Source organism: Rousettus aegyptiacus, unplaced genomic scaffold (genome assembly GCF_014176215.1).
Source record: "Rousettus aegyptiacus isolate mRouAeg1 unplaced genomic scaffold, mRouAeg1.p scaffold_m13_p_2, whole genome shotgun sequence".
NCBI classification, from domain to species: Eukaryota; Metazoa; Chordata; class Mammalia; order Chiroptera; family Pteropodidae; genus Rousettus; species Rousettus aegyptiacus.
Genome location: NW_023416295.1, coordinates 173,205,273 through 173,226,441, shown reverse-complemented (window position 1 = coordinate 173,226,441; position 21,169 = coordinate 173,205,273). Strand labels below are relative to the sequence as shown.

General features: G+C 53.9%; 1 protein-coding gene and 1 long non-coding RNA gene across 2 annotated transcripts in view; one reads left to right on the top strand and one right to left on the bottom strand.

The window, feature by feature from the left end:
- The window catches only part of ARFGAP3 (ADP ribosylation factor GTPase activating protein 3), a 44,058-nt gene extending 28,532 nt beyond the window's left edge, over window positions 1-15,526 (top strand). Inside the window, exons 12-16 of the mRNA XM_016135784.2 lie at window positions 3,346-3,477; window positions 8,245-8,368; window positions 9,414-9,504; window positions 12,957-13,078; window positions 14,492-15,526. Of these exons, the coding sequence (XP_015991270.1) occupies window positions 3,346-3,477; window positions 8,245-8,368; window positions 9,414-9,504; window positions 12,957-13,078; window positions 14,492-14,509 (487 nt within the window). The 3' untranslated portion in view covers window positions 14,510-15,526. The remainder of the gene's footprint in view (window positions 1-3,345; window positions 3,478-8,244; window positions 8,369-9,413; window positions 9,505-12,956; window positions 13,079-14,491) is intronic.
- On the bottom strand, window positions 6,836-19,647 carry LOC118613808. The gene is made up of 2 exons (XR_004955904.1): window positions 19,361-19,647; window positions 6,836-13,122 (listed from the first exon to the last, which is right to left on the bottom strand). It is a non-coding gene; the product is annotated as an uncharacterized LOC118613808 (long non-coding RNA).
- Between the last annotated feature and the right edge of the window lie 1,522 nt (window positions 19,648-21,169).

Sequence of the window (21,169 nt, the reverse complement as noted above, 5' to 3'; positions counted from 1 at the left end):
ACCACACAGGGGCCAGGCGTTTTCATGTAGATGACAGACTCACGCTTCTTTATCCTGCTGCCACAGTTCCTGGAGGGCACTGTCCCTGAAAATTCTCTAAGCAGAGCTTCAAATTATTTGAAGTCCAGACATTTTACCAAAAAAAAAAAAAAAAAAAAAAAAGTGGCATCGCGGTGTCCCCGTGGGCACTTCGAGACCCGGACGGTTCTGTATTTATTTGCCTGCGGTGAGTGACCTGTACAGCTCACCGGGTTTCCATTTACTTAGAGGCGACACCCGAACAGCGCTTTGTAAACTATGTAAATGTTTCCTGTGGGGTAAAATTACGTGTTTAGCTTGATCCGGAAGCCGCGTGCGTGTCAGTGTTTCGGGATCGCGTGTTGGATGCGGGGCGTCGCGGCCAGCGGGCGGGGGCCGGCGGCTTCCACGTCGCCCCTCCGGCCTCCCCACGGCACCTGATTATTCCCTGCTCACTAGCCGCTCCTGCAGAGGAGAGCGGGAAGGGAAAGAAAATGCCACTTAGATCACAGCAGGCCCTGAGAAACTTGCGGAGAGGGCCAGCCCGGCTCCTGCCCGCTGACAGGTTCCTGGGGCCTCATCTTGTTGGGAGCCTCAGGGGCCCTGCGGGCCTCTCCTCCAAACGTGGTGGGAAGGTCCCTGAAGGGCTTTGTTGCTATGCAACAGTTACGTTCGGCCTGAAACCTGGGAGCAGATGGTGTTTTCACAGAGGCCACACTTGCTGGCCTCCTGGCAGAGAGACTTTGGTGCATTGTCTCACGAGAAGGAGACCCTTCTCGAGTCCTCCTTGGTCATAGCCACTGTTAGAGCAAGGGCACCCCCAGGGCTTGGCAGCCGAGGCCCCTCCAGCGTGGACTTTCGGAAAGCAGGCATATTAGTTCCACGAAGAGCTCTCATTGCTTCCAAATTATTCATCAGCCCATTAGGACTTGAATATTATGAATTATGGAAGAGTGCTGTTTCTATTAAAAAGATCAACCGTATCTTCGGTTTTTGTTTTTTATTGCATTCCATTATTTCCTGGATGTAAATAATGTAATTACGTATTGGGTACAGAATACTGGAACGAGAACAGTTTGCTCAGCCTTATGAAGCAGTGAGGCCTTCGGGGGACCGAGCAGGTGTCTATAGCTGTGAACTGGACGCGCGTGAGGGTGCTCGTCTCGAGGGGTTTCATGTGATGTTCTCCGGGTCGATGAAGACAGAAGGGGGAGGGCACACATAAAAGTGCAAACATCGAGAACCGGGATGTAGACATGAAAACATTAGAAAGTCAGTGAAGGTTTGGACGTCAGATTTGGAGGCTGTCGCGTCCCTGAGGGAAGGCAAGGAGGCCGTGGCCATTTGTCGGTCCCGTCACCCCATCCTTCCAGTGGGCAGTTGGAGGCCTGGCCGGGCGTCTGTCCGTCCCCCAGTGAGTTTGAAGCGGTCCATCATTTTTTTAAAATCCGATGCTCATACGTCCCAGGCTAAGCACTAAGGTTTGCGTGAGAGACAAATGCTTGCCCAGGAGTCAGTCAGCACAGCCACGTGAGGGCAGGGGCCGAAGGCGTCTCCTTGGCCCGTGTCCTCAGCTCACAGGCGTCACTGTGTTTTAAGTTCCTCATCGAATTGGTCTTAGGTCCTTCCCTTGGGACCTTACAAATAAGATAACTCTCCAGACCAACAAGGGCCCCACATCTTTCACACCTTCTTTCTCTGATGTGACATCGAGTCACTTTGTTGTCTTAGTCCCTCCTCCAAGAAGGGACAGTCAGTTCCCCTACGCAGAGCCCGCAGCTCACGGCTGCTGCGCCGACCAGCCGCGGAGAGCCTGGGCAGCTTGCAGCTGGAGTCCAGGCACGTTCGGGACACGGCGCGTTCCCTTCCTGGAGAGAGAAGGCTAGTGTGATGGCGTTGGTCCCCGACGAGCCACTTGCCAGAGGAGGCAGAAGCCGCATTTTCCCTGTTATCCACATAAAGTCGCACTGTCTGCTTCGGATGGCAGGCCTCCCCGCGCCCGTTTGTTTCGTTTGTTTTGTTTTGTGTTTTGTTTTGTTTTGTTTTCCTGACAGGAAGAAGAGTAGGTTTGTTCTTAGCATTTTCCCCCCAAGTCTCAGCTCATCGGGGTCCCTGGCCCTCTGTCCTGCTCGGTCCCTGCCGTCGCCTTCGTCTCTGGTCACGGGCCCCTCCGGCGTTTGGTCTGCCACCTCCGAATGGCTCCGTATGGCCGTCGAGCCTGGTGCTGCCTCATTCCCTGTCCTCCTCACTCTCTGCAGAAAGCCTAGGTGACATTTCGAAAGCCTCTGCATGCTCTGTCCCCATCCTTCCTTCCCTAGGCCTAAGCCTTAGAATTTTCTTCTCTCTTCTGAACTTCTCGAACTCCACCTTTACAAGGAGTGCATGTCTGGCTGGGCTTTTCCCACCCTAAGCTGTCATGAATTCTGAGATGGCATAGCTACTTTTTGGTAAGGCCCTGGCACGTGCCCCTCACCGTATCCGTCAGTCTGTCCTGTCCTGCCAACCCTGCTGCCCTTGGTCACCGCGCAGCACGGACAGCTGCTCTTTGCTCTCTGGGCGGTGAACGCCCTGCTCTGTGGTGCTCGGCTAACGAGTGTCCAAACTGCCACAGGAGGCCAGCGTCTCCTCCGAGATGTTCGGATCAAGTTCATGTCAAGCCCAGACTGAAAGGGCATCTGCAGGTGATCCAGTTCAGCGCCCTGTAGCTTTGTATCTGACTCCAGAAGGAGGCTACTTAGCGTCGCGTACACTGAGGGGGAGTTTGTCCTGGCGCCGAACCCGGTTGTGGTGGTGGGCGGCGGGCATGGCCAACAAGAAGCCAGCTCCGCGGAGGTGGTCGGAGGTGGTCAGCCCCCCAGGCCCCACGCCTAACTAGGCAGAACTAGGCCCACAGGAAACGAAATGCAGCCTGTGGTGAGTCACGCTTAAGGAAGCCGTGTGCTGTCCGGAGAGGCTAGGTTACGCTGCGGTGACAAACACCCCTCCCCCACCGCCCCCAGATCCTAACGCACCGTGGTTTGTTTCTTGGTCACTGAAGTCAGCTGAAGGTACAGGCGATTGTCCAGATTACCTGTCCTTCAGGTGACACTTCCATAGTCCAAATGGGTAGTTTTCACCTGCCTGAGGCTGTAGCAGGGCGAGCTGAGCACGGGCACTGTGAAGGCTTTGGAAGAAACGACTTGCCTCGTGTCTGCTCCTGTTTCATTGGTCAGATCCCACGGCTGCCCCCAACCTCAAGGGAGCCGGAAGCGCAGCCCCCACGTTCCCGCGGCGGGCGGGCATCAGTAAGGGCCTCCGAAGTCACCGTTCTCCTCTTTCTTCGTGCAGGTACTTCGACGAGCCGGTAGAGTTAAGGAGCAGTTGTTCTTCCAGCTGGGATGACAGTTTGGATTCCTACTGGAAAAAGGAGAGCATCAAAGACCCCGACACGATCCTGAAAGCCACCGGCTACTCAGACAGGTAGGAGCCGCGGGACAGTGGCACTGCAAACCGCGAGCCCACGACCCCAGGGGGCGTCTCCAGGGCTAGCAAAGGGCTGTGCTCTACCGTTTCACGAATACTCTCCGAATCCTGGCCTGTTTCCCGACCTTGCAATTTTGCCTTTTCCCAGGATGTGGCCGGCATAAGTGGATCGGGCAGTCGCTGACCTCTCTAGACTGGCTTCTCTGACCTTCCTGAGTGTATCTGAGACTCATTCGCGTTCATTCCTCTTTGTCGTTGAGTTTATTTATCGTTTCATTTGTCAAAGAACTCGCCAGTTTGGGGATTATGAGTGAAGGACGGCATCACTTATTGTCCAGACCAGGGAACTGTGGAGTATAAGGGGACTCCGTTCATACTCGGGGGCAACAGGTGTGACCAGGGCTTGTCCCGGGCAGCTGGAATACCGGTCGCCCCCTCACTCTGTCCCGCCTGGCGTGGGTGGTGTCGTCAGTATTTGCCAATTGATCTGCGGAACTGCAGAGCGAAACCTGTTTTTAATGGAAAATTCCTTCGAATGTTGTGTGGTTTGGATGTTTATTCATTTTTTATTAGAATTTTCATTTTAAAAGGGGCCTGAAATCCTCTTATAAAATTACTGCTGTCAGCTTTTTAAAAAGCAAAATGGCATGCGTATGCATTATAAATAAGAAACGCATTGGCCTCACAGATTAACCTGTTTTGCTGTTTGTTTGTTTGTTTGTTTGTTTATGGTTCTTTGTGTGTATCGAGAACACTTAAGATCCACTCACTCAGCAAATTTCAAGAATGCACCACAGTATTTTTATCTAGAGTCACTATGCTGTGCACGAGGGCCCCAGAACTTAATTCATCTTACAGATGAAGATGCGTGCCCTTTGGCCAGCACCTGACCATTTCCCCCGCCTCCCAGACCCTGGAAACCACCGCTCCATTCTGTTTCTATGAGTTTGACTTTTTTTTCTTAATTTTGGATTCCACTCATAAATGAGATCATACAGTATTTGCCTTGCTCTGTCTGGCATATTTCATTTAAGAGCGTCCTCCAGGTTCATCCCTGTTGTCACAAATGGCCGGATTTTCTCCCTTCGTACGGCAGAATGACATTACGTCGCGTATATACACACGCCACATTTTCTTCGCCCAGCCACACGTCGTCGGCAGCCACGATGCTCCCGTATCTCAGCTCTGGTGAACAACGCTGCAGCGAACGTGGGAATGCAGACATCTCTTCAAGGGACTGATTTCGTCCCCTTTAGGTGTGCGCCCAGCAGCGGGGTTGCTGGGTCGCATGCACGGCGGCTCCGGTCTCCGTTTCCTGAGGCGCCGTCGTACTGTTCTCCCTCCGGCTGTGCCGATTCACGTCCCCCCCAGCGGCAGGCAAGGGGTCGCGTTTCCCCAGCCCTCGCCGACGCGTATCGCCGCCTCTCTAGCCGGTGCGAGAGGGCATCTCGTTGTGGTTTTGATTGGCGTTTCCTGGACGGTTAGTGCTGTTCGGCACCTTTTCCTGTACTGGTGGCCTGTAAACGTCCCTCTGAGAACTGCTTTTGCTACATCCGTACATTTCGGTATGTCTTTTCCATTTTAACTTGTTTCAAGGTATTTTTTTATTTCTCCTTTGACCCCTTGGTTGTTCAGGAATCTGTTATTTTCCACTATTTGTGAATTTTCCAGTTTTCCTCCTGTTATTGATTTCTGCTTTCATCCCACTGTGGTTGGAAAAGATACTTAATATGATTTCAATCTTCACAAATCTGTTAGGACCTGACACATGATTCAGATTTGTTTTATGATGTAACGTGTGATTTATCCTGGAGAATGTTCTCTGTGCACTTGAGAATGTGTGTTCCGCTGCTATGAGATGGAATGTCCTGAATATGTCCGTTGGTCCCTTTGGTTTAATGTATAGTTCAAGCTCCGTTTTCCTTGTTGACTTTCTGTCTGGATGACCCATCCACTGTTGAAAGCAGGGTATTGAAGTCTTTTACTGTCGTAGTACTATTTCTCCCTTCAGATCTTGCTTAATATATTTATTAACATATTTGTTAATGTATTAATATTAATGTTAATATTAATACATTAATAAATATACTGGGACTGATTTTGAGAATAATAAATATTGCTTAATATATTTACGTGCTCCAGCATTGGGTGCATCTATATTTACCCTTGTTATAGCCTCTTAATGAATGGACACCTTTATTGTTACATGATGACCTTTGTCTCTTGTTACATTTTTTGGCTTACAGTCTGTTTTGTCTGATGTAAGTGTGTCCCTGCTCTCTCTCGGTTTCTGCTTGGGTGCAGTATCTTTTTCCACCTCTTCACGTTCAGCCTATTTGCATCCCTAAAACTGAAATGCGTCTCCCTCCTGTAGGCAGCATGTGGTTGTGTCTTGTTTTTTGTGTCTGTGGTTTTTTTTTAATCTATTCAGCCGCCCTATGTCTTTTGATTGGAAAATTCAATCCATTTACATTTAAAGTAATTGTCGATAGGTAAAGATGTAGTACTGCGTCTCGTTCACTGATTTCCGCTTGTTCCGCGGTTCCTTCGTTCCCTCGCTCTTGCCGTCTCCCTTCCTCTTTGTCTTTCGTGGTGTATCCACTGTAGAACTGTGTTTTGTGACTGCCATAGGCGTACATAAAACATCCTATAGTCATATCGACCCGTTTTAATCTGATGACAACTTAGATTGCATACAAAAACTCTATCCTTTTATGCTCCCCTCTGCATTTTACGTGTTTGGTATCACAGTTTACATCTTTTTACGTTGAACATCCACTAACATTATTGTCGCTATAGTTACTTTTACCACTTTTGCCTTTTAACCTTTGTACTAGAGTCAAGTGATTTACACACCAGCATTACAGTATTAGGGTATTCTGAATTTGACTATATACTTAACCTTTACCAGTGAGTTTTAAACTTTCATATGTTTTCATGATACTAGTTAGCGTTTTTTCATTTCAGCTTTAAGAACACTTTAGCATTTCTCGTGAAGCAAGTCTAGCGGTTAGCAGTTTTTTGTTTTTTCTTTCAGTACTTTGACTACATTACCCTACTCTCCCCTAGCCTGCAAGGCTTCCGCTGAGAAATCTGCCGATAGCCTTACGGGAGTTCCCTGTATGTGATTGACGAGTTTCTTTTCTCATGCTGCTTTCAAAAGTCTCCGATTTTTTTTTTTTTTTTTTTTGACAGTTTGATTCTAATGTGTCTTGGTGAAGACCTATTTGGACTGAATCTGTTTGGAGACTTATGAGCTTCCTGTACCTGGATGTCCATAGCTGTCCCCAGATGTGAAATGTTTTGCCGTGATTTCCTTAAATAGGCTCTCTCTCTCTTTTCCTTCTCGGTCTCCCGTAATGTCTGAATTGTTTTCTTGATGGTATCCCATAGTTTATGTAGCCTTTCTTCACTCTTTCTCATTCTTTTTTCTTTTTCTTTCCCTCCACTGACTGGGAAATTTAACGTAAATCATCTTTGAACTCCCAGGTTCTTTCGTCCGCTGGACTGTGTCTGGAGTTGACGGTCTTCGTCGCGTTTTTCATTCCGTTCCCTGTATTCTTCAGCTCCAGAGTTTCCGTTTGATCCTCTTTCATGATTGCTGCCTCTCTGTCTAATTTCTCATTTTGTTTGTGTATTACGTTCCAGATTTCACTGAGTTGCCTATCTGTGTTCTTACAGGTTGCTAAGCTTCCTTAAAACAAATATTTTGAATTCTTTGTCAGGGGTCAGTTACTGGAAAATTATTGTGTTCCTTTCGTGGGGGTCATGTTTCCTTGGTTTTTCATGTTCCTTGCTGCCTTTGTATTTGAAGAAGCAATCGCCTGCTCCAGAATCAACGACGGAATGGCTTTGGGTGAGCAACGCCACCAACCGTCAGCCCTGCTGGGCTTCCGAGGCTTTCTGGGGTCCTTTCTATGGACACGCCTACTCCATACATCTCATTCGCTGTTGGGGGTGAATTCTTAAGATGGTATATCTTCTCGTAATCCCACGAAGCCTGGCCAGGTGCTGAGAGCCTCCTGTCTGCTTGTCCAGGATTGTCCCGAGATGCTCGAGTGCGTGTGTGCTCTCCGAGTTCCACGGCGTGGGGCTGGCTTCCTGCACATGCTCAGTAGCTGTCTGCGAAGGCTTGCTCTCACCATCTGCATGTGCAGGGAGCCAGCCATGGGAAGTGGGGCGGCGCGTGGGTGAAGTGCACGGAGCATTGGACGGCAGCCGTGGGCCATTTGGGGGCTCCGGAGACAAACTGCACCCAGGCTTGCTAGTGGGCCTCCTCATGGCGTCTGCAAAGCGCTAAGTAGGATCCGCGTGCCTTGGATGGTTTCAAGCCCCGGCCGTTACGCTTCCAGCCCCTCCCAGCCCCTAAGCCACACAGGTCACCTCAGTATCCTGGGTGGGGTGACAAAGAAGTAGACACCTTGGCAGTGACCACACCGCTGGGGAAACCAGGTGCCCACTCACCACCCTTCCACCTTCCACCATGCGAGAAATTGTGGGCCACGTGAATCTCTCTTGGCTCAAAGCTGTGTCGCCTTGGGGTGGGGCAGGATGAAACCGTTTCGCCGTCTGCAGCGCGCCCAGTCTTGGGTTCTGCGCACCCTGGTGTCCCGGCATCTCGGTGCTGGACTCCTGGACGCCCACCAGGGCATTCTCGTCTGTGCGTGATTGTCAAGGTCAATGTTCTGTGGGGAGCGATGGTGGAAAACGCCGATTCCGCCAGCTTGCTGACGTCACTACTATTGCGGCTGTTTCTCGTTGTAGACCTACTACTCGCCGCAAGCCGGACTATGAGCCAGTTGAAAATACAGACGAGGCCCAGAAGAAATTTGGCAACGTCAAGGCCATTTCCTCAGATATGTACTTTGGAAGACAAGCCCAAGCTGACGTAAGTGTCTGGAGAGCTTCCGTGTGGGCCCCCCGAGCAGGAAGCAGGCAGGGGCCTGGGCGCCGCGCGAGCAGGTGATGGACGCCGAGTGAGGTGCACTCAGGCCGCGAGAGGCCCCAGGCCCCAGAGAGCCGGAGCCGGAACGCGAACCCGAGCCGTTCCGCCTGATCACTGGCCCTTGCCGCCCCGGCCGCCGCAGCGATCGGAGGCCGGGTACCGCGTGTTCTCCCTCTCATTCCTGTCTCAGTGCTCGGAACAGCCAGCCAGCCGTTCTGTATCTTTTGAATAAATTTCAGGCAGTTTTTGATACAGCTACAATTTACTTGGTGATGTTTAACCATAGTTAAATGGAGTACCTAGATGTGCTTGTGGAGGGTGGATATATTTATTTTCAGGTGGTTGCATCTTTTCTCGGGAAATGTTAGCGAGCTCGTCTTGGCGGAGTCTTGCTAAGCGGTGAGACTCAGTTGGGAATGGAGAGGCTCGCGGTTCCCTCATTCTGAACGCGCGTGTGTTGACTCAAAGCCCTGGCACTGCGCGTGTGACTGGGCCTCTGGGACTCTCCGGGGAATCCCGTCCTAAGGTGTGCTGACGTTGCCTTATGTGGCAGAACCTTCGAGTTCTACCCTCGGGAGTATTTAGAGTCGCCACCAAGCTTTTCCCCTTTCCCCAACCCCTAACATGCGCCTTGTTTCAGAGCTGACAACGTTCAAGTTCACTTACAGAATAATGGGTGTTGGGGTCGCCTTTCCCGGCAGCTGGGCGGAGCAGCCCCGTGGCGGGGACGTCGCTCCCTCGCCTCGCTCTGGTTTCCCCCGGCCCTGACTGTCCCTGGCCATGGCGCTGTGAGATCTGTCTGCTTGTGACCTGCAGAAGGCCAGCGTCACACCGTCCCCGGGCCCGGCCGTGGTGGTGGCTTTCGGCAGCTGCTGGGGGAGAGTGCCTCGGGGACAGACACGTTCCAGTGGCAGCTCCTCAGTGGCTGTTTTGTCAAGCTGCTCGTGGTACTTGGAGCCTGACGTCTCCTTTTCCTGGTCTTGTCCAGTATGAAACCCGGGCTCGGCTGGAGAGGCTCGCGGCAAGTTCCTCCATAAGCTCAGCCGATCTGTTTGACGAGCAGAAGAAGCAGCCAGCAGGTGAGTGGGGGGCGGGGGGCGCCAACCTGACTCGGTCTCCGTCGTGTCTGTGGCACGAATACGTTTTCTCTGAATAGGACTTTTTACTTTTCCAAGATTGCGAGCACCTGTCCTCCGTGAGCAGACAGGCCATGAAGTCTCAGCAGCATCCCCAAGTCCCGCCAGTCAACCCCCGAAACACTGCCGCGCACGGGCGTCCTGGCGCAGGGCGGCCGTGTGGTGGCGGGCAGCCCTGGGCTCCCGTGTGACGCCGACCACTCTGATGGTGACGCCTTGGGTATTTCATGGCGCCTCCAGCCGCAGTCTTGTCTGTAAAGTGGGTGGCTACCACCTCCCTCGCCAGTTTGTGCTGAGGCTTACGCGACGTCCTGTGCACGAAGTGCCAGCCCGGCCTCTGGCCCGTGCCGGGTGTCCCAGAAGCAGGCAGGACGGGGGACTCCTCCAGCCTCGGTCCTCCAGGGAAGACCGAGGGCGGTTCCTCCGGAAGCAGGAGGTGGAGAGGGACCACCCGCCTCTCGCACCCCTCATCGGGGCCCAGCCTCCAGTGGGGAGGGGCCTGGGAGCCCCGGGGAGCGGGCCCGGGATGTCCAGGGCTGTGTCGCCCTCCAGTGTGCCTCTCTGGCCTGAGCCACGGGAAAGCCGGGTCCCTCAGCCAGGCCACAGGGGGAAGGAAGTGCTGTGTGTCCCTCTTGTGTCACGGCCAACATTACAGTTGTCCAGAGCCAGGCCTCACGGCCCCGCACTGCCTGCACCCCTCATTTCCAGCCTCGAGGAGCTGGGCGGCCACTTGGTCCTATAGCTTCAGAGAATAACTGCTCCGAGTCCAGAGGGAAACGGCCTCAACAGCGGAGGTCGCAGGACAGATGAGGGCACGGGCCTCCTGTGTCGGGGTTCGGGGGTGAGAAGACCCACTGGGGCCCTCAGGCTGCTCTGGGTTGCACTGCAGTGAGCAGGAGGGGTCCCTGCTGAGCTGGGGCGTGCTGACTGTGTGGTAACTGCCGGCCGCGTGGTACCTGCCGGCTGGGAGCACCCTGCGCTTCACCCCTCACCTGGGCGAAGCAGGAGCAGGGGGCTCAGTGGTCCGGGTCAGGCCGCATCTGGCCGGCTGTCTCCCGCGCTGAGCGGGCGGCATGGCTCGCGGGCTTGTGCTCTCAGGTGTGCTGACGTTGTCCAGTGACCCACCTGCGCCCCCCAGGGTTGGTGCTGGGTCACCTCGCAGGAGCCCTGGCACAGGAGCAGGTCAGCCCAGGGGACCTAAGGGCCAGAGCCGCAGCAGCAGCCAGAGTGTGGTGATCACGGTGCTGGCAGTTTTGCTCTGAAATGTTATTGTTTGCTAAAGAACCTGCTGCAGATCAAAGGAGAGCAGGCTTTTCAGTCTCAAAGGAAAACTGTGGCCAGCCCATGTTTACCTTCCCGCCCCCTTCCAGAGAACAAAGGTCCATTAATTCTTTTGGCCCCACGTGGTTCCCAAACAAATCCTGGTCTGTGGGACCTTGCCATCATCAGGGAGCACCCTGGGTGCTGGGCCACCCAGAGACCTCCCCACCTCCTGCCCAGCCAGTCGGTGGTGGGCGCCTCAGCGCCAGGCCCCCTGCAGGTGTTACGGGAACTGGAAGTGGGGGAGTGGGTGGGGAGAGGGGCCGGCCCAGCCCTCGGGCCAGGGAGCCACTTCCTGAGGAAGCACTGTCATTTCCTGGAGCCCATTGTGTAGCCCAAGCCCACCTGGGCAGCCCTCAGAGGAGACATAGCACCCAGATGCCCGAGGAGGAAGGAGGCTTCGCCAGACACAGGGGGAATTCAGTCCGTGCTCTCAAGTTCGCAGCCCAGGGCAGCTGCTCTGCAGGGGAGAGGGTAGAAGGCTGCCTCCTTGCTGGGGACCTGTCACCTGCTCCAGGAGTTGCCAAGTTACTTATACCCCCAGGAGCTTAGAGCATGAGTGAGGATTGAGTAAGTAGTGGAAATGCACAGTAACAAAGGCAGAGTCAGACCTGAGTTTGTTTCTCATGTGCAGTTCTGGGGCGGGGGGCAGTTCAGGACGGTTCACTGTGCTCCCTGCGTCGGGAACCCAGGCCCCTTCCATCCTGTCGCTCACGACCTCCATTCCTTACTTCCGCCTCGTGCCCAATGTGTCTGTCCCCACTCCAGCCATCACATCGGCATTCCGACTAGCAGGAAGGAGGAAGAGGGAAGGAAAGGGGCACGTCTCGCCCTGGAAGGCACTTCTGCCTACATCCTACTGCCCAGACCTCTGTCAGCTGGACACACTTTGCTGCAGGGGTTAGAATTCAGGAGTTCTGTGTAGAGCAGGGAAGGGAAGGAGTGACACTGGGGGTCTAGCAGCCACCCCAGGGCGCGTGGGGCGCAGCGCCGAGGGCAGACACGGCGTCTCTTCTGGGTGCTGTCTGTGCCGAAGGACAGATGTGTCTGCTCTGTCTTGTTCTGAGAAAGGGGCAGGCGCGTGTAGATGTGTGGAGCCGAGGGGGTAGCTGGGCTTGGCTCCCCAGAGGACCTGCAGGGTTTGGGGTCACTCACAATCCCTGAGCCCCTCTGGCATCGAACCACAACCGCGGGACAGACGTTCGCCATGGAAGCCCGGCTGTCGGATCCACGCGCGATGACAGTGGCCCGGCTCCCTGCCCCTTGGCTGGTGGCAGTACGCTAGTGTTGCATCGGGGCAACCGAAACTTAAGGGACAGAACCCCAGCTGACGCTGGCCTTGGCAGAGAAGGCGAGGGCCTGGGCCCTGCCCGCGGGGAACGCGGAGGACCGCAGGACGTGCCGTGAGCTGTGCTCCGCCCCGGCACCGGTGTCCTCCGCCCTTCCCGGAGCCGCGAGAGGGAGGGGGACAGAGAGGGAGGGGGACAGCCACCGTCGCGGCTGCAGCAGTGCCTTGCCCCCACCGTAACCCCAGAGCAAGCACCTGGCTCCTCGCGCCTGGGTACACGTGCATCCCAGGGAAGGCTGTGACTGGCCCGGGTCACGTGCCCGGCCCTTCAGACGGGTCCGGGGAGGGGCCGCCCCGGAGGAATGGAGGGGGGGGAAGGGGTGCCAGGCACATAAGCCACAGATGTTCGCCCCCTGCCATTTACCGAGCACTTACCCATCAGGCCCGGTGGTAGGCGTCGGGAGGAAACGGGCCAGAGAGGGTGAGGAGCCCCTGGGGAGGCGCGCAGCGTGGAAGGTGGCGGCGCCAGCGCGGAGCCCACGGTGCTTCCCAGACCTGGCGCCGCCTCGTCTGGCGCGTGCCGTCCGGCAGCTGGCGGCAAACGCAGCATGGTGGGGCCGGCGCTCACACCCCGGTTCCGACCCCGCCGCGGGGGCCCCGTGGGAAGCGGGAAGGGCGGGGATCCACGATCGTCTTCCGGAGTCGCTGAGCGCCCAGCACTGGTCGTGCTGCGGTGGCGGCAGTGACAAGCAGTAACAAGCCCCCGTCCGCTCTGCTCCGCGTGCAGGAAACTACAACCTCACGAGCGTGCTGCCCACCGCGCCCGACATGGCCCAGTTTAAGCAGGGGGTGAGGTCCGTCGCTGGAAAACTGTCTGTCTTCGCTAACGGCGTCATGACTTCGATCCAGGTGAGTGAAACTGGATGACGTTATCTGGGTATGATGGTGGGTTCCTAGGGTCAAAAATGAGATTCGGACCACTCTTCAACTGCTAGAAAATAAGATTTTATGTTATTGATTTATACGTTTACTATGGTGTAACCCAGGACATCGCAAAAAACAGAAATTATAACTTTATATTTGTTTAAATTTTCTAATTTAAGACTAAGGGAATTGTTACAGGAAATATTATTATTCACTTTTTTCCTATATTGGCACAGAGAAATATTAGAAGAAAATAAAAAATGACCCCAATCTCACCTCATAGTGGAAGCATCTGTCAATATTTTGGTATATTTTATTTTAGTTCTAGATTTCCATGCATTCTTTTTATCTTTAAAAAGGTAGTCTGTGCATATAAGCTAACACGGTATATGTGGTTTTGTATCCTGTTTTTTCTCCATGACATTTTGTTATGAACATTTCCATATAATTAAGAATTCTTCAGAAGCCACATTCTATTGAGTGAAAATACATATAACTTATTTAACTATTTTCCAAGTGGGTATTAAGGGTGTATTCCAACCTTTTAAATAAGGCCAGGATGGACCGTTCTTGTATGTAACAATTTAAGGCCGTCTCTAATTATGCAAAAGGCTTATCTCGTGAACCTTCTAGTTGATAACAGTTATTTTCGAAGGAGACAATTATGAGTGTAAAACATGGCCAGATGGAGTAGGACCTAATTGACATGGACCCTGGTGCCTTCGGGGTTCCCAGGTCAGGGCGGGGTGCCCCCACTGTGGGGGGTCCCCTCAGCCCCCGGCCCCTCTGTTCCGCTTCTGCGGCTAATGTAACCTTTGGTGGGCATGCGCAGAGCTCCTTCAAGCCCCGAGGTCAGCTGAGCCCACATCAGCCCTTCCAAGTAGGCGACATCCCCAGTTTGTGGATGATCACCCCATTTTACAGTTTGCCCCCTTTTGACATCCCCGTTTGGTAGGTGAAGAAACGGAGGCACAGAGAGTTTAAATTGCTTCTGTAAGATCACTCGGCTGAACCAGAATTTTCAGGTTCAGACTCCAAATGTGTGTCTCCCCACCCCGCGCACCCCGCCCCCCGTACCCCTCTATCCGGGTCACGGGTCACACTTGCTGCCCAGAGGGCTCGCCCGCCGGCCTTGCGTGCCCGGATACCCTGCTCCCAGCCTCACAGCCCCGCCCGCCACCCACGGGCGGCCACAGAGCTTGGCGGGATGTTAATCGAGTCGCTCCGCAGGCCCCGCGGTCCTGGGGGCCGGCGGGCGGGCGCGCCCACTTCCAGGCGCTCACGCCCTCGGGCGCAGCGTCGGCACGTGCCCGTGGGCGGTGTGTGGGGTCGGCGCGTGCGCATGGGAAAGAGGAACTGAGGCTGAGCGCTGGAGACTTTCACTCGGGTTCCCTCTAGGATCGCTACGGGTCTTAACGTCGTTCCGGGCGACATCCGTCTTCCGCGCGGCCGGCCGGGAAGACCCGCCAGGCTGCGGACCGCCCTGCTGCCTTCTCCCGTGGCGTCCACGCACTACTGACCTTCGCCATTCCTTCTGACGCAGTAGAGGCTTCGTTGTCGTTCGTTCGTGTTCCTTCCTGCGCACGCCTCCTTTCGGCATGTTCATGCACATCCCTGCTTTATTTTCTTGGAATCTTTAGTTCTAACAGTTGGGAGCGTGCGGACACAGGTCCCTCCCGCCCTCTGAGGACCAAGGACTGAGAGCCTTTGTCTGGGGAGTCAGCTCGTGTGACTCATGGGCCAAGGGTCACCAGACCCAGCTGATGCTCGCTGGGCCTTGAAGAAATGAAATTCACAACACACATTTCATTACAAAGGGAGCAAAGAATAAAAACAAAAGACCAAAAATGACCAGTGTCTAATTTGACAGATTGCTTCATTTATATTTCCACCTACTAAGGTGGTTTCCAAATAATGTCTAAAGTCACCTGTTCCCTTGTAAATTGTTTATTTTGTATGATCTGTAAATTAAAAAATAATTTTTAGTGAGTGCTTTTAACAAACCTAGGCTCCTGCACTGCCAAGGGAATTCATCTTTTGACAAGGCATTGCTGTTTGAATTTATGCGAAATGTAAAATGAGAATTCCCAAGTGCATTTACAGATCAATGCAGAGTACAGAATCAAAAATGGATAAGGCAAGAAGGCACACCCCCAAAATGTTTCAGTATATGGAAAAGTAGTTGTAATTGGTTAGTTTGTTAATATTTTTATCTTAATCTGGGTTTTCAAAAAAAATTACAGAATGTGTATAAATGAATAAAGAAAAATAATTTGGCTGTGTTTTAGACAGCACTAGAATATAATGTTCAGCACAGTAAAATATATTTGAAATTCAATGAACCAGAAACGTGGTTTCAACTGAGTATTTTGTGAATCTTTCTTAAATGCTCATATTTGTAGACTTCTAAATAAACAGTTGCAATAGATTGCATTGCTGACTCTTTTTATAAAATCTTTTGAAATGTATCATCGGAAGCAAGGGCTCATCGTATAACATTGATGTATATTTGAATGACGATCTAATTACCAGTGGATCTGTTTTTAATGTATGTTTGGGGCTCGGTGTGCAGTTGTCATTAACCGAGATGTCTATAGCACAGTGGCGGCGGGGTGGGGGGTTCCTTGCTGAAAGTGGGGTGAGCAGGGTGGCATCTTTCGAGCCCAAAGGGCTGCCATATCAAGATATGACAGGCTGGGGGCTTAGACAACAGAATGTGTTGTCTAGCCCACAGTTCTGGAGACCAGCAATCCAAGGTCAAGGTCCCATCAGGGTGGTCTCTGGAGAGGCTTCCCCCTGGTCTGCAGAAGGCCACCTTCTCTTTGTCTCACGTGGCCTTTCCTGGGAGAGAGCCAGAGATGGGGGGTGGGAGGTGGGAGATGGGGGAATAGGGTGGGGGTGGGAGGGTCTCTCCTTAGAAGGGCATCAGTCCTCCAGGACCTAGGCCTCGTCCCAATGGCTGCAGTTAGCTTTCATTACTCCTACTGGCCGTCTCCAATACAGTCACCCGGGGAGTTAGGGCTTCCACGTGTGCATTTTAGGGGGACCCAGTTCAGCCCATACCAGTGTCTGGGTTAGCCCTGCTCAAGGCTGGGGCCCGGGCCTCGGTCTCTCGGGAATTTCCTCCCAGCAGGTCCCATTCTTCAGAGGAGGTGAACTTGGGAAGGTCCTTCCCTTCCCCTTCATGGAGCTTCCTCACGGGGCGGGACCTCGCAGCCATCCACCCCAGCCTTACTAAGACACGGGTTCTGAGCTTTCTGTACACGGCTTTGGGTCCCAACCTCCAAAGGCATTTCAGAGGGGACCCTGCTCAGTGCCGGACGGTGCAGGCCCAGTTCACGCAACCACACAGCAGGTGCCGGCCGGAGCCGCAGGTGGGCTCACTACCTGCACCCCACAATGCGTGTGACTGTGTGTGAGTGTGTGTGTGTGTGTGAGAGAGAAAGAGAGAGAGAGAGACTTCGGTTTGTGTTCCTGGCTCATGTATCCTGGGGCCGTGGTGTGTCCTTTGGTAATCAATTTGCATAAGTGCTTCTTAGAGTAAAGATGTTAATCATTGTTCTATCAAAACCTTTCGGATCCATGACTAGGAAGGAAAACGGAGACAAGACAGTGCAAGGACGGGGCGGGGCCTGGGCCGAGGGGCCAGCGTGGTGTTTCGAGAAAGGTGCTGCTTGTGCCCTTGTTCCTGAGAGCAGGGCCAGCCGGGCCAGATGGTATTTCCCAGGAACTGGGAAAAGCAGGGGAGGGGGAGGGGAAGGGGTGTGTTTTAAGTCGCCCTGAACTAGAACAACAAATTCACCTGGAAAATGCAGCGTTTTGGAATCACCTTGGAGAGCTGCTGGGCATGTAGGTAAATAAATGTAAATCGAGACAGGGCAACAAGAAGGAGAGCAGGGTGCTCCCGGGAGGGGCCGAGGGGCCACCCGTGGGCCTGGGGGACACTGGGGGGCGGGGCCAGAGCCGCCCAAGCTCCTCCCCTGACCCGAAGGCCTTACAAGCCAGGACCTGGGATGCAGCTTGACTTCCCCAAGTCCTACTCGCTCACACGGACAATACAGGCCGCAGACTGAGCTGGCCACCGCCTGCCTGCCTGCCTGCCACGCCCTTCTAGATGCCTGAAACCTGGCGGTCAAACGCGACCGGTCAAACGCGACCGGTCAAACACGACCCGGCGGCAACACCTCCGAGGGCCCCGGAGCCGCACGCCGGAGCCCGGGGTCTGCTGAGGGCCGTCGGCCAGGGCGCATCAGCTCCCGCGGAGCCCTCCCGGCCCGCCGCCCCTCACGCCTGAGCGGCCGCGCTCTCCAGCCTCCTGTTCACTGCTCGGTGCGCGTGTTCCCAGCCCTTCGCTGCCCACGCCCTGCTCCCTGCCTCCACGGACAGCCCGGCGGGCCCAGCGCCACGGAACGCAGGCCGCCAGGTGGGTGGACAGCCCCCCAGGACGCATGGCGTGCGGTGGCTGTGGGGCAGGGCCGGGTCACAGGCTCCCCAGCATCGAGGTCTGGGCCCGCCGCGGGGACTCGGGGTGACCGTGGTCTCCCAGAGTCAGACACCAAGGACCCGGCCCGGCCCCCCACAGTGCCCCCGGGCCAGGGGTGGGGGGTGGCTGCCCTTTCTCCCCGCCCCTGAAAACCGCTCTGCTCTCTGGACCACACGATCTGATTCCATCATTTGCACTGGGCCGTGTGATCGCTTGACAGGGGCCCACGTGCTTTCTTCCTTTCCCGGCCCTTCCCGGTCGTCCTCCTCTGTTTGAAGTTCTTGTCACTCTGCTTGCACAGGCCGTTTGTCTAGCCTGAAATAAGTGGCGGGAACCCCGGCCGTGGACCTGGCACGGACCATGCGCAGAGACAGGGTCGGCCAGGGAGCAGACGCCAGGGCTCTCTCCAGCCACACAGGTCTGGTCTCCCTCTCTCTGGGACCTGACCGTCGCCCCTGAGGCTGTGGGGTTTGGTGGTGCCGCCCAGCCCCAGCTGAGTAGCCCCGCCATGCTCTGAGGAGCCCCGCACCCTGGGGCGGCCGGTTTCCAGACCTGGTCCCAACCGCACCGCCTGCACCAGACACGACCTCCGCCTCCTGAGCCCCCAGTTCCTCTCTGGCATGCTCTGGCCTTCCTGTCACCTTGTTAGCTGTGCCTTTGTCCAAACTGCACTCCACGGGCATGTGCCCGCAGCAGGCGCAGAGGCCCGTAGCTGTGCTCAGGGTGCCCAGGGCTTGGCCTCAGTTTAGGTCATCACTGCCGGGCCGGGCCCTGGAGTCCAGCTCTGGATGTTCCTGTGGGACGTCCCGGGTTCCCTGGACCTCACACGGGCAGGCAGCTTCCTCCCTCACCTCCCACCTCACCCCCTGCTGGTCCTCCGAGGACCGCCGTGGCCTTGGTGAGAGGCGGCACTGCCAGGCACCCTCCCGGCTGCTCAGGGCGCCCTGCTGCTGGCCCCACCATTCACGTGCACACAGCCAGTGGGTCTGTGGAGCTTACTTCCCGAGTGTCCCCAGCCCTCAGCCTCCACCTGACCCGGGTTCCCGTGGTCTCTGGCCAGGAGCACGCTGCAACCCTGAGGCCCCCTATGCAGGACATTGTAACACCTGTCTCTGGTAATTTGAGCAACTCAAGAGAAAAGACCCAAAGATATTGAGATCAACAGGGCGCCCAAAAAAACAGGCCAATTGGTCTACTTTACAGTGACTCCCACAACGGACAAACCCCACGTGTGGGCCGAGAGTGTCTAAGCAACTTTTCGGTGCCTCTCTCTTAAATATGAGCATGTGGCTAAGGATTACCAGACATTTGAGAAAAGTATATAACGTGAAAAATGAACACCAAGAAAACAATCATTAACAGGGCAATTTGGAGGGAAGAGATTATGCAGGAAATAAAAAGAAATTTTTTTCTAGCTGTAATCGGAATCCTCAGAGTGACAGGAAAAGATGCCGTATCTGTTGAACAAGCACTGGGTTCTGTACGATGAAGCAAGTAATGAGCAAGGACGAGCTCTCGGCAATGACAAAGGTAGCAGCGCAGAATGAAGTACAGCTGCAGAGACTGATGGAAACTCGCAGGAAGCAGAGAGCAGAGTCGGAGATGAAAAGGAGATTAAAAGGTGAAGGGCCTTAGAGAACAAATTCAGGGGCTCTACCCTCTGAACAAGTGGGGTTTCAGGAAGAGAGAACAGAAAAATCGGAGAGAAGGGAGTCGTCGAAGAAATAATTCAAGAAAATTTCCGAGAGGTAAAAGACACGAACTTGTCTAAATTCAGCACCTACCCTGACTTGTGTCTCAAACTGGAGCTGGGGCATAGAAAAGTTGGGTCTTACCCAGCGCAGGACTCGTGCCCGGGTCTCCCGGCGCTTTCTGGGGAAGGAAACTTCTGTTTCCTGGCCTCTCAGAGCTGAGCAACTGTGTAGCTGGGTCAGATTATGGGGGCGGGAGCATGAAAGGCAGGAGCAGAAACTAAACTTGGCTTCATGTCACAAGCGACCATTGGACGCCCCCTGGGGGGCTTGAGCTGAGGGACCAGAGAGTGGTGGGTGAAGGAGCAGCCTTGGGTGGAGGGGTTAACAGAAGACTAGCCTTGGTTAGAGACCCGCGTGGGAGGAGGGTCATGCAGAGGGCACAGATGTCTATGGGGGGAGCCGACCGGGGTTGCGGGCTGGGGTGTGACATGACCCTCCCCTTATCTTCTCACAAAAAGTCCCTGCCGTGGTTCACACAGGCTCTGAGCGCCAATCTCTTCGGAGAGCAGATAACGGGAGTGGCTGACACATGTTCGTATTGATTTATCTATGCATCTTTTGCAGAGCTCGCGGGGTGCCAGGTGTCGTGGATTCATTTCATCCTCACAAACAGCCCCGTGTGGAGGCACGCTATCGTTTACCTTTGTCAACACGGAAGCTGAGGCACAGGGAGGTACCCCAGGATGGGCTGCTGGAAGCAGGGGAGGGGACCAGCAGTGCGATTCTCACCCCTGCCTCCCTGCCCTGTGGCTCCTGTAGGAAGCAGGTCACAAGTCTCTCTCGCAGCCAGGGAGGAGCTAGATTACTACTCCGGGGCCTCCTTACCATTCCCTAACTCCTGGGTGGCACCCAGCTGGACCTTGGAGTAAATCAAGCCCCTTGGCACTGAGCCAAAAGCAAACATTTCCTGTGACTGTCATTGAGCTGAATAGAGACCCCATGTGACCCTGGAGGGTCCCACATACTCCCCGCCTCCAAAAAAAAATGGTAGGAACCACCCCTAGACCAGCAGCACCCCCTCAGGAGATGGGCCAGCTGGACGGTAAGTGGACTATTTAGATTCTTCTTTATGAGAAAAAAAAAAAATACAAAATGGTGAATATAAAGTTAGGTATAAAAGTAAATATTAAGAGCAAAGAAATCACAAAAAATTGCAAAACTTAAAAATCTGATGAATAGCCTAGCAAAATAAGATCTAAAAAATTAACATACTATTTTTATTAGAGGCGCCCGATGCACCTCTATAAGACTTTTTTCCTTTGTTTTTTTGCTCCCTATATACTCTCTGATTGCCATTTTTGTAAAATGATTTTGTAATATAATTTTTTGGTTGCCTTATTTTTTTAATTTTTAAAAATTAATTATTTTTATGGCAACAAGATTTTTTTATTGAAAGAATGCTAATTTCACCTTTCCTCCAGCATGAGTGATTAGAATTTTTTTATTGTAGCTTCGACCAGGTGTTGCTGAGAATCCAGTTCACCATGCACTGTTTGACCTGCTCCGTTTGGAAGAATGCCAGCATTTGGGAGAATGTTCCACTCTCTAGCTCCTGGCTCTGTACATTTCAAACTTTGTTGAACATTGAACGTTGCGCATTGTTGAAACCATATGTTTCTCTCCTGTTACCCAAATACCCACCTGGCCTGGAGAGCTCTAGTCTTAAGATACCATACGGGGGGCTGTGTTTAGGGGGACCCAGGACAAAATTCATAGATGTATGCCTCTTAACCCAAACCAAATACACCCTGACTCAACTTCCCTTTAGCTAGATTTCCAAAATGCCCATGCCCTCACCAAAACGGGATGTGGACAGGGTGGGTGGGGTCGGGTGGAAAG